The sequence below is a fragment of the Nanorana parkeri genome, unplaced genomic scaffold (genome assembly GCF_000935625.1).
Source record: "Nanorana parkeri isolate BGI_ZX_2015 unplaced genomic scaffold, ASM93562v1 scaffold281, whole genome shotgun sequence".
Classification (NCBI taxonomy): domain Eukaryota; kingdom Metazoa; phylum Chordata; class Amphibia; order Anura; family Dicroglossidae; genus Nanorana; species Nanorana parkeri.
The window spans coordinates 1,290,621-1,304,304 of record NW_017306549.1 but is presented as its reverse complement, the minus strand read 5'-3'; the positions used below and the strand labels follow the sequence as shown (position 1 = coordinate 1,304,304).

The 13,684-nt window shown below is 39.0% G+C and overlaps 1 protein-coding gene across 3 annotated transcripts in view; it reads right to left on the bottom strand.

Annotated features, from left to right (window-relative positions):
* STXBP5 (syntaxin binding protein 5) overlaps positions 1-13,684 on the bottom strand; it is a 321,945-nt gene that overhangs the window by 25,951 nt on the left and 282,310 nt on the right. For 2 of the 3 annotated variants that reach the window (XM_018557369.1, XM_018557370.1), the window contains exon 19: positions 9,397-9,462. In XM_018557369.1, coding sequence (XP_018412871.1) covers positions 9,397-9,462 — 66 coding nt within the window. Of the gene's footprint in view, positions 1-5,107; positions 5,156-5,245; positions 5,306-9,396; positions 9,463-13,684 lie in introns of all 3 variants that reach the window. The other variant, XM_018557367.1, reaches the window with a different exon arrangement.

Here is a 13,684-nt window from a genome sequence, read left to right as displayed (position 1 = left end):
ATATATACATATATATATATATATACACACACACACACACACAGTTTAATAGGAATCATCCAATCACTTTTGATCCTGATACTTGGAAAATATGAATTGTACACATCAGTGTGAAACTCTCCATTCAACAACTGCAATATTATATATTGCAAAGAATAGGGGTTTGCTGATTCACAGGATTTTAAATTATATATATATATATACACACACACACACACACAGTTTAATAGAAATAATCCAATCACTTTTGATCCTGATACTTGGAAAATATGAATTGTACACATCAGTGTGAAACTCTCCATTCAACAACTGCAATATTATATATTGCAAAGAATAGGGGTTTGCTGATTCACAGGATTTTAAATGGTTTATAATATATACGTGACGCCGTGACCCTCTGCAAATAAAATCTCTTACCATGGTCTTTGCTTTCTCAGTGTTTGAGCACAGTCATGACAGGCCCAGGCCAGCATAACATTGCATTGCTTACGTGCAGCCAGTGTGCAGTCTAGAGAGCAATATATATGAAAACGGGTACTTAGGACACAAGTTATCTGCTCCACTTACCTGTTTGATTTAAAGTCACAATTGATGGTTTCTATACTGTACTGTACTCATGTAATCACAGTTCACAGCTGGAAGACAGCAGCCCCTACATAACTTTAAGTACTTTCCATCACCCCATCCCATGTGATTCCAGACCGCCAGAAGCCTGTTTTCTATGGATACAATATGTAAATATAAAACCAACTCTCTTCCTCCCTTTTAGGCACCCATACCTAGCACCAATCATACAATACCTGCGTATGAATAAAACAAATCATATATATCAAAATTGAGAAAACAATTATCACATTATAAATGCCCAAAATCACTATTCCAACATCTGTGTTCCCACAAGTTTTTTATATCCAATAGATATCCTTGTGAACACATTATCAGAAATGTGACATTTTCTTGCTACCTTCGCCAACATCTTTAGAGCTAGACACTTGCAAGATGGCACCCAAAATGACCCCTATTAAAGGTCAACACGCCACAGGTTATCAAGAATCCGGAACAAAGTAAATTTACAGTCTATATGAAAATCATTTTAGCAGATCCATATTTGTTTATTCCACCAGGTTCAGAGTAAAGTTGGCCATACACCGATATATTTTTTTCGTTAAACCTGCTGACTGAGTGAAAAAAATAACAGATTCCTACATCCATGCTAAACAGCGTGAATTAACTAATCTTCCACTGAGCTATTGTACTCTCACCGGCGCAGGTGTGCCGCTGTCAGAATATACAACCTGTCCACCTGAAAATTTTCCATCCGTCTCCTTAGATTTTCTGAACGAAGGATGCCAGACGAAAAAGTGCTGACAGGACCACCCACTGAATGAATTTTGTCTGCTCTGAAATTTGTACAGTGTATGGCCAGCTTAACCCCTTCATGACTGAGGCCCTTTTTTCAATTTTTGCACCCATGTTATATTCCACATTTTAGGCCTGAAAATGATGTAAAACCCCCCAACATTATATATTTTCTGAATGCCAAGACCCTATAGAATAAAATGGTGGTAGTTGAAAATTTTTATGTTGCGCAATATTAGCGCAACTCCTTATTAAACCCCCAAATTTAGTGACAAATTTAATTAAATGCCCCAAAACACAACAAATTACCCATTTTTTTAATGAAATATAAAAGATGAGGTTACAACGAGTAAAACGATACCCAACATGCCCAGTTTACAGATTGCGTGCGACCGTGAAACGGCGAAAAACTGCAGTACCCCAAAAAGTCAATAAAAGACACTTTAAAAGCCCCCACAGGTCATCAATTTAGAGATACCCCAAAATACTGGCCCTAGGATTATTGCTCTCACTCCGGCGTGCGCGGCGATACCCAACATGTGTAGCGCGTTCGTCGTTTTCATGCGTAGGCGCACCCGACGCGTGTTTACGTGGCGACGCGCGTGCTCGCGGGGGCGGGGTACTTTTAAAATTTTTTTTATTATTATTAGATTTATTTTATTTCATTTTAATTTTAAAAACTGTTTTTTTTTTTTTTTTACTTTACTTTGACTGCTATCACATGGGGGGGCTTGCAAGCCCCCCCATGTAATAGCAGATGGTGGTGACAGGTCCTCTTTAAGGTGATGCTGGGGGTCCAAAAGCCATTGGGACAGACCACAGTGAAAGGGGTGAGAAAACCTTGAATCAGCCATCTTGCCTGCTGTAAAAACGCATCTAAAAAGTTAAGAATTTTAAAAAAAATTATTTTTCAGTATGCTGTGTGAATAGGAACACATACCAAACATATAGAGGGGGTTTCTCAAATTGTACTGTAAAAGTGGAAATACACTTTAATTTATAAATCTTTTTTTCAAGTTTTGTAGATCGTCTGATAATTCATTCTTAGTTTTGCAGTCAACCTAACTTCATGGAATGGGTTTCCATGGCGGAGCAGCTGCATCCAAGCCTTACATCACCAAGTGCAATGCAAAGTGTCGGATGCAGTGCTGTAAAGCACGCCGCACATCTGATGGGCATGTCTGGGTTTGGTACTTGCCTAACTGCATTGTGCCAAGTGTAAAGTTTGGTGTAGGGGGGGATTATGATGTGGGGTTGTTTTTCAGGGGTTGGGCTTGGCCCCTTAGTTCCAGTGAAGGGAACTCTTAAGGCATCAGCATACCAAGACATTTTGGAAAATTTCATGCAAACAGTTTGTGGATGGCCCCTTCCTGTTCCAACATGACTGCGCACTAATGCACAAAGCAAGGTCCATAAAGACATGGATGAGCGAGTTTGGGGTGGAGGAACTTGACTGGCCTGGACAGAGTCCTGACCTCAACCCGATGGAACACCTTTGGGATGAATTAGAGCGGAGACTGCAAGCCAGGCCTTCTCATCCAACATCAGTACCTGACCTCACAAATGCACTTCTGGAAGAATGGTCAAACATTCCCATGGACACACTCCTAAACCTTGTGGACAGCCTTCCCAGAAGAGTTGAAGCTGTTATAGCGACAAAGAGTGGGCCAACTCAATATTGAACCCTATGGACAAAGATTTGGATGCCATTAAAGTTCATGTGCATATAAAGGCAGGCGTCCCAATACTTTTGGTAATATAGTGCAGAGCTCAAAATTTCCACTCGCCTGCTCGCATTTGGAGAGTAAAAATAAAGTGAGGGCGAGTGGAAATTTGTGTCTCCAAGTACCGGTCCGCGGGCCAACTCAGGCCCGTGAGCCGGTACTATGTGGCCCACAGTCAGCTGACATGTCAGGCACATGGTCACAGACCGTGTACTGACTTGCGGGAGCAGCTCCACGGTCTGCATCTGTGTCGGATGCCGACCGCAGAGCAGCTCCTGCCAGCTCTGGCTTCCTTTGGCCAGAGCTCTGACAGTTCTGAGCTCCGGCCGAAGGAAAGAATGTATGTGAGGAGGATCGATCCCTGGTTATCTGGGGTGATTAGTGAGATCTGCTGAAGACCTCACTAATCACCCCAGATAACCAGGGCTCGATCCTGCTCACAGCCTCCTCCCTGCAAAGACATGAACAGGTGAGGGGGCTTGTATTATTTTTTGTGTGCGGGGGGGAATTTTATTATTATATGTGTGCGGGGGGGGCGGGGTAACGTTGAGAAGTGTATTATTGTGTTTTAAGCTGTGCCCATACACCTTACAACCATTGCACGACTTTTGTTGTGCGATGGTTGTAAGGTCATTAAAATTTCGTATGATCTGCCCATCTTGGACAGGCAGATCGTACTTGCGATCATCGCAAGCCCTCCCTGCTGAGGGAAGGGCTTCCGATGATTGCAGTGCGGCATTTGTCTTCCGACCACACCACCAACCCACCACCATAAATAAGATTATTTAAGAGGGTGTGTTTAGGGGAGGAGTTAAGGCCGAGGCAGGGTAAGGGTTAGGTTTTGGCAACTGGTGGCTAGTAACTCTTAAGGCCTGGCTAGTAGTTCAGGACTTGACATTTTGAGCCCTGATATAATGTATGTACGGATTTAATTTGACAGCATGCAATGTACTCAGCTTGCTGCATGTTTTCTTAAAGAGGCTGCTTATCTTTGAGTTTATGAATTTTGGTCTGATGCTTGGACTATGTTTTTTTTTTGAAGATGTCTGTGAAGATGAATTATTAAAAGCACAACTATATGAGCAAACTTTATCAATGCTACCATATAACATTTTGCAGATATTGAAGTGTTAATGAGATGTGCAAGTTGTGGCAATCTGAAAAGAAAGACTTTAATGATACTTTGGAGGCACATTCCAAAGTTTTATATACAACCAATTCCGAGATTCAGGCAACGACACTAAGGGATAAGGGATAAAAGTTTTCACAGAACAAAAATAAAAAAAGAGTTGTATTTCATGAAGAGAATATACTATACCTGAGTATACATGGCACTAGCAAAGGTAACTTTTGGTTGATACAGTCTGTAGCAATAGTCATTTGCTCAAAGCATATTTAGCTAAACACACTTTCACCAAATTATTCATAGGACCAACAACATCAATAACAATTTTAGTGCTTGGATACAAACCTAATGACTTCCCTGTCATATTAGCATCATAACAGAGTTCCCAAAATCCAATATGCAGAGAATGAAGCAATGCACCACATGCCAAATGTCAGTATAGCATCCCAACAAAGGGCTCAGTTCCACTCACCAAGTCTGTAAATGGTTAAGTAGCATGGTTCAATACATCAATTCAACTAATCAATTCAGTCTTATTCGGACTGTCCAGTACTTGGTTTCAGTTTCAATGGTTCCTTAACTAAAATAGGTTTAATAATGTAAAGTTTTGCATTGGGTTTTGTTTTAGAAATTGTTGCATTCATTGAACCTTGCTATTTTCCAAATAGCTACCCAATTATATAGCAGTATTTATGATGGCAAAATTTAAAACCATGATCTTCCCAACATTTGTGATTTTTGTTAATTAAAACAGGCCCCAAAACTCCAATCACAAGAAGCAAACGTGATTATCCATTTTGCAATCAAAGAAGAGATTGTTGCCCTGTCCCCTGGTTGTTAGTTTGGTAAAGAGCAAGGACACAAATAAAGGATAGCAGCAGAATTGTGTCTGTCCTACCTATATCAGTTGCTACCGCCCTGGAAATTTTTCTGCCCTTGATCTTCACTGTAAATAACATGTCAATAAAAGACATCAGTGTCTAACAGTGGTTCAAGCTGCATCAAACTATAATGTTAACATACAGAAATACTGTACCCTTTTCTATAAATAATTTCATTGTTTGTTCATCATCAGAAGTTGTAGGAGAGCCACAACCTATACAAGTGAAGACAACATTTAATGAAGACATATGGGACAAAATAAAGCCAAACAAAGACACAGCCGCGATTTCAGATAAGCAAGGTTAATAACTGTTGTTAATGAAAAACACACGGGTGGCAAAACATAAATAAAACTACCTCTGTGTGCATGGGATCCCCATGTACTGCAAGATGTAGTACATTATTACATCTGTAAAAGCAGAAACTTTGGTTCCCAAAGGCTGGCATGTACAGGTTCAGCATAACAGGTAAATTAATTCCTTAGTGATATTTCAAACAAGGAAGAGCTCTATGATAAAGCAGGAAGGTTCAAGAACATTCCCCTCCCTCCTACATCAAAACAGACGTCCTATGTGCAGTGACAATTGTTTTTTTCTTTCAGCCAACACACTGCTTACATAGGCTGGATTGTGAGAACCAAGGCTACAGGTAAGTGACAACATGCTACATTTTGAAGTTATGGAGCAAGAACTGAAAAAGGTGAATGTAGACAAAGGTACTCCTAACCTTCACTGTCTGACAATAAAATGAGTATTTTCTACGTACTAGGTACAAAGAAGACCATCAGGCACTGCTGTGTAGAGTTCTCTTAAATACAATTAACCTCCCTGGCGGTATGATTATCTCAGTATGTTTTCTTTTTCTATTTTTTACTTCTGAATTTCTCACCAGTTCCGCCCCACTGCAATGCCGGTGCTCGCAGGGAAGGAACCGGGAAGACACCCAAGTGTGGCTCGGGGTTACCGCGTTTGGTACGGAAAATTTACCCCCGAGCCACACTCGGGATTACCGCCAGGAAGGTTAAAGGGCTGCATGTTAAAAAATAAATCTATGAGACTCCGAGGGTCTATTAAAACTGGCAGAGCCATTTGCTCTGCAAATCTCTGTGATCATTTGTTTTGTGCGAATAGAGGTAAAACAAACTTTCTTGGTATATTTTCTTTTCAGGTATGTCAAACATAATGTATATACATACATTACATTTTGTAACGCATGTCGAATGTAATGTTTGTCTAATGTAGAGCTGCATTATAGCCACAAGGTGGAGTTGAGGAGCACAGATAATAGGTATTTTTAATGCCCCTCTGCTCCATTTAGTGGCCATAGTGCAGAATTATATAAACAATACATCAGACCTAAAAAGAAAATATACTAAGAATGTTCATTTTTGCCTCTTATTTGCACAGAACAAATGTTCACAGAGATTTGTAGGGTGACTGGCTCTGCCAATTGTTTAAAAAATAGACCACTTTATAAGAAAAATAGTTATTTGCTGTACTGGCAAGCTGCAAAGCCAAGCAAGAGACAAACAAAACATAAGTACACTGCAGGGCTTCTAGATTCAAGCTTTGGCTTTGCTCCATCAGGAAAGATCATTCCATGTGAACTGCTATGTAACCATCAACAATTTCTATAATGAATTCAATTGTGCATCTCAAAGTAAAATGTTTGGATGACCTTAGTTGTTACATAAATTAGCTGATTTTGTTGTTGTTGTTGTTGTTGTTATGGAAACCATCCAATCACCCATAGATTCTAGTGTGATTGACACAAACTCTGGGGTTGATTTCCAAAAAAGGCAGCAAAAGAGGACAGCTGCCCACAGAAACCAGGTTCCTTGTTTTCAGTCTTCCTTACTCCAGTTTTTCTCGATCAGATTAAATTTCTTGGAGAATATTGCATGACTGAACAGCTCTACTGTCAAAGGGATCACTCACCTGAAGGAACACTCGGGCAGCCTACTAAAGTATTACAGTGTAGTCACCTCTACTTACCTCTTGCGATCAGCACAATGTCCAGAATACTGTACAATTCCTACCATCTTCTGTAAGCACTATTACTAAAACCATTGGATGGTATGTTTGTTTATGTATGTAACTGAGAAGGGCAAATACATGCTAACATGAACTTGCTGGACAGTAAACAACCAAGCACAATACATTTACCATATATTTAAGGTCACTTTCTAGAATGACAGACTATCTCCTACTGGACAGTTCATAGTTTTCCTGGGGTAAAGGTATGAAAAAAACATAACTGCTTCTTACTATGCTACATGTGTTAAAAAAAAAATACCCCCTAAGACACTAGAACCTGCAGAGTCATTTCACACCGTTTGATGTTAAAAGCCTCCGTATACTATAGGTAACAGCAGGAGGGACAATGTTTCAACCTTCGAATGGTGAAAATTCGCTATTAGAATAAGCAGATTGTTAAATCAACTAGCAAGATCAATTGCCTTGTATTGTTCTGACTCATTGGATATAATCTAGAATATGACTAGGCATTCAGGAATCAGACTGCTGACTCCTCTGTAATATAAGTGCACAGAACACACAAAAAAATCACTTCCAGGAGAAGAAATGCAGTTAATAAAATTTAACTCTTCATCCTTGCTTGATGTTCAGACTGAAGATTATTATTATTACATAGTATTTATATAGCGCCAACAGTTTGCGCAGCGCTTTACAATGTAAGGAAGACATTACAATTACAATACAATTCAAGACAGGATGGTAAGTAGGGCCCTGCCCCTGAGGGCTTACAATCTGAAAGAAAGATGATGTCCGAGTCAAGGATGACACCTAGGACCTTGGCATTGGAGGAGGGGTGGATAGTTGTGTTCTCAATCTCAACTGAAATGTTGGGGGAAGGTGCACGGGTAGGAGGAAATATCAAGAGCTCAGTTTTTGAAAGATTGAGTTTTAAGAAATGTTGTGACATCCAGACGGATATGTCAGTTAGTAGATTAGTGACACGAGAGGACACAGAGGGGGAGAGTTGTGGAGTGGAAAGATAAATTTGACTGTCATCGGCATAGAGATGGTATTGGAAGCCATGTGAGGTTATTAGTTGACCAAGGGAGGAGGTGTAGATAGAGAAGAGAAATGAAGATGAAATTTAACCTAACATTCATCCAAAAAAAAAAAAAAGGTTTAAGGCTTAAAAGGTTCTTTTCCTCTAAGTATGGACTTACTGCATCTGTAGTTGTTTCTAAATTCTTAAAGGTTTCTACATATAGCTGGTTATATTTTTAATTCTAGTACTCTGTGGTGATTGTTCAGTTGTAACACGTGCTGGTTAATGGTTTGTGTTTTCAGTCCATCAAATCTTTTCTTGCCACCTACAGGTCCCAAGTCTAGTCACAGTTGCAGACCAGACTTCCCCTCTGCCCTGCTATGGACGAAAACCATTTTTAGGGGAAGGATAAGTAAACTTCAAGTCAGATAAATCCTTAACCATGTCCTGAACTTGTCCCGATCCCTAGCAAGCTCGCAGTGTGCATGGTACCTTTCCAAAGGGAATCGCCCAAATCTCATTTCATATTACCTAGATGGGAGGTAGGTTATGACAGACTATATCCAGACAATGGGATATTGCTTGGCATAAGGTGTCATGACAAATCTTGTTAAGTATAACTACAGCCCAAACTTTTTTTATAGATTAGTAAAGGGTTAAAATCACTGTCTGGTGTTTTCATGCTGGCTATGTCCCATTGGGGAGATTTCTGTTCCTTTCTTATTCCACAGACAACTGTATGCGAGAGGAAATCTCTCCAAAGTGAGAGAGATCCCCTCTTCGGGAGCTGTTGCCTGGAAGATTTCCCCTCTTTTCCTATATTAGTGACAATGCAGCATTTTGGATTTTCCATGACTCTCAGTCTTGGTGAGAATAGTTGCTACGACATATAGAGAGAATGACTCTCTCAGTGACACATAAATAAAAACCTTAGGAGTGCGAACCTTTCCTTGCTCTATCCAAATCTTAAGATACAATATATTTGTGCTTTAGATACACTTGATTACTGCTATATATATATATATATCTATATACATATATATAGATATATATATATATAGATGTATATCTATATATATGTATATATACACACACAAACACATTGGATGCTGCTTTTTTAGAATGTTTACCTTTTTAGAATTTTTATTTTACAGATATTAAAATACTGATCCCTTAGATTTTTTTTGAAACCATCAAAATAAAAGCCAAACGTCTTATGTTAAAACTATTAGTTGAATTACAAATGACTGCATGCAACACTAGAATTACACACAAAATTAAAAGTACCTGAGGTGGGGGATTTGCAGCGATCCTCTGAGGTTGGCGTGCTCTCATTAATGTCAGAAAGACCTGCTGAAATATGAAATGTACATAGAATGATTACTCAAGTGTATGTTTGATGTGGTTCTCAAGGTATGATCAATGCAATATGAAAGACTTACAGTTCAATTCATTACCCAGAAAGGTATCTCACAAGATGACTAATTAATACATTTGCAGCCAGAAAAAGGGAAACCACAGTTTGCTATTATACTAGACCCCTCTGGCTGTGTTATCTGCTATCATACAAGCTTTCTGATCTTATTCTGCATTCAGGGTTATCCCAAAGTGGCTAAACAAGTCATAGGCAGTCCAGTAATGATGCTCTTAGTCCATAGTAAATGCTTTTGTGCACATTAATTTTACTGTAGTAGTTCAGTAGTTGTTGGCACAGTACTTTGTGTTTAAAATATGCCAAAATTGCACACTGTCAAAAATGTTCCAGACCTGTAATCTATCTCAGTACTTGACCCTAATACTGAAGCCTCCTAGTAACACTCAACTTAACCTTTAAAATTCACTTTTCTTTTCTTATACAGCATAAAAGTGGGCTTCTGTCATCTCTTAAAGTGCATTTCCATTTTTGCAGCCAAATCAGGATAACCCCTATTTTAGATTTCTTACATGTTCCCATTTACATAGCATAAGCTAAAAAATTTTTTACAAAAAATTATTTTATCGCAGTTTAAATTGATTTTACTTTTGTTACGGTTTCTTGGCTTCTTGAGGGTTAAACATTCTACATGCTTCCCCTTTGTAATGTTAGGAGGGGCTGCAAGGGTATTAAATATTACAGCCCTGGCCTGTGCATTCAAATGTAAATGAAGTTAGAGAGCAAAATGCAATGCTCAAATTTCAGTCCTAAGTCTTTCTATAAGGACAAAAGGTAGTCAGAAAAACCTGGAATCAGCCATGTTGCCTCTTGCAACAAAACATTTAAAAAGGTAAGAAATATGTTTTTTTCTTTTTTTTGGTTAGGTTGTGTAAATAGGAACACACAACAAACATATAGAGGGGTTTTCTAAAATTGGACTGCAAAAGTAGAAATACACTTTAAGCGACAAATATAATTTTTAAGATTGGTTATAAAATATATATTTCGGGAAGTGTATATATAAAAAACAGGAGTGCAGTATTCCTCCATTGGGCAGAATGGTATTTGAGGACAAACTAGCCATGGAAGAACATAGATGCCAAATCCTATGCTGCTGAGGTCAGAATAAACTCTAAGCTTTACTTCTTAAAATCAACCAACACTGGACTTCAGTCACTAAAAGTATTGCATTATATGCATCATTTTTTTAACCAGCTGCTTCCAGCTCATTTGGAGAAGAGAAAAATTCTAAACTGCCTTTTAAGAACAGATAAGGAGAAATATTACCACAAGAGTAAATAAGTAAACATTATCTAAAACCAATAGAGTGAAAATACAAGATTTAACATTTACAAAAGAAACAATCTATTTAACACATTGATTTTTGTAGTCTGAAGAACAGAAACCTCAGTTTCAAGGACTTACAAAGAAAGCGAGGTATGCTCAAATCTAAACCCTGGATACTTCTAGACTCTCACTGGCTTAGTGCTATATAACACCATTTATTTTAGCTTGATTTCACAGAGAAATGGTGTGAATTCTGAAAGTTGTCACAAATTGTATTGCACATTTTCTTTTATACATATTGCTTTCCCATCTAGACAAGTTTCCAAATAATCTAACATGTCAATAATCAATGGTTAAAAAAAATATTTAATAATTTTACTAAACTATATATTTTTTATTTTAAAATATATAAAGAGGGTCTCTTCTGGGACAACACAAACTGATTACATCAAAAAGTGGACTTCTGGACACTGAGAGCTTCCATGATTTAGGCCCGGTTCACACCTGGGCGTTTTGTAGCGCGTTCGAATGCTCTGCAAAACACTCAAACACCGAAACCCCATTATTTCCTATTGGTATGGTTCACACCTGAGCGTATTACAGGCCGTATGAACGCGCTACAAAACGTCCTATGCCCAAAGAAGTACAGGAGTTTCTTTGGGGCATTTTTGTCGCGCGTTTCCATTGGGATACAGCCAAGTAGCCCTCGGAAACGCGCGTTTGTCGAGAATCGCTGTAAAAACGCGTGCCACGAAACCGGCGACAAACGTGCATATTCGATACGCCTAGGTGTGAACCCAGCCTAATGTTGAGGCAGACATTTTTGGGAAGTCAAGTGACATCAAGGACACAATGCATAAAGACTCGTATTATAGTACCGTGATATTAGTATAAATAACAAATATTACAGCTATCTTGGAAGGAAAAGTGTATACAGCTTTTTTTAGCAGGATTAATATACAGTGTGAGAATTGTGTGTCAAAGTTATATGTGACCTGTGGTAAAATTGGCAACAACGGATATGACTAGATGGGAAATACCAATACAGGTGTATTCTAGGCTGGATGGTGTGGAGCACTCATTAAAACAAAGTCCCATAAAATTTAGACCTAGCTACAAAATAACTTAGAAGTCTGAATAAGCTGAAAAAGATAAATGTAGATATACAGTCATGGCCAAAAATATTGGCACCCCTGCATTTCTGTCAGATAATGCACCACTTTGCGCAGAAAATTGTTGCAATTACAAATGTTTAGGCATTCTTGTGTTTATTTCTTTTGTTGTATTGGTATGACACAAAAAAAGTGGAGGAACAAAAAGCCAAATCTGACACATCCCACGCAAAACTCCAAAAATGGACTGGACAAAATTATTGGCACCCTCAATTAATATTTGGTAGCACAGCCCTTGGAACAAATAACTTAAATCAATCACTTCCTGTAACCATCAATGAGTTTCTTACACAGGAATTTTGGATCACTCTTCTTTCGCCAAGTGCTCCAGGTCTCTCCGATTGGAAGGGTTCCTTTTCCCAACTGCTGTTTTGAGATCTCGCCACAGGTGCTCTATGGGATTCAGATCTGGACTCATTGCTGGCCAGTCAAGTACTCTCCATCACTTTGTCTGAAACCATTTCTGGGTGCTTTTTGACGTGTGCTTTGGGTCATTGTCCTGCTGTAAGACCCATGACCTCTGACTGAGACCCAACTTTCTGACACTGGGCCCAACATTGCACCCTGGAATTCGTTGGTAGTCTTCAGATTTCATAATGCCACGCACACAGTCAAGACATCCAGTGCCTGAAACAGCAAAGCAACCCCAAAACATCAGTGAACCTACACCATGTTTGACTGTAGGGACAGTATTTTTGTCTTTAAAGGCCTCAGCTTGAATTTGTCTGGAAGTTGATCCAGGGTCTTTATGCACCATTCGAACAATCCTTTGTTGCAATCTTTGATCAATTGTTCTCTTTCGTCCGCGTCCAGGGAGATTAGTGTCATGGGCTGTGAACTTCTTGACAATGTTGCGCACAGTGGACAAGGAAACATTAAGATCTCTGGAGATGGACTTGTAACCTTGAGATTATCCATGCTTTTCCAAAAAAACTTGGAATGCAATTATTTCTTGCAATTTGGAGAAGGTGCCAATAATTTTGTCCATTCCATTTTTGTGGTTTTGCGTGGAATGTGTCAGATTTACATAGTTACATAGTATTGGGGTTGAATAAAGACATACGTCCATCAAGTCCAACCCATATACTGTAGGTCCACGCATCATCTCATTCTTTTAGAGATACTGGTATCCCTGGATATTACGGTCCCTCAAGAAATTGTCCAAACTTTTCTTGAACAAATCTACACTCTTGGCTGAAATCACTGCCGATGGCAGTGAGTTCCAGACCTTAAAGTGACATTAAACCCTCAGATTTTTTAACATAAAACAATACTGTAATGTGTGCCTTACTGTAATCCATGGTAGTTTCCCTTCTCTTTGATGCTCTTCCTTTTAAATCTGTATCTGTTCTCATGCTTGGAGAGAACTTCCCTTTTCAGCAGACTGCCTTGTCTCAAACGGTGTCTGTGTATACGTTTCTATAGGCTGTAACCTGAGCCAGCACTACAGGAAGAGGCCCTGAGCTGAAAAGGGAAGTTCTCTCCAAGCATGAGAAAATATACAGATTTAAAAGGAAGAGCATCAAAGAGAAGGGAAACAACCATGGATTACAGTAAGGCACACATTAAAGTATTGTTTTATGTTAAAAAATCTGAGGGTTTAATGCCACTTTAACCGCTCTTACTGTAAAGAACCCTCTTCGCCCATTGTGCTGGAATTTTTTCTCCACTAACTTTAGCTGGTGGCCTCTAGTCTTTGTAA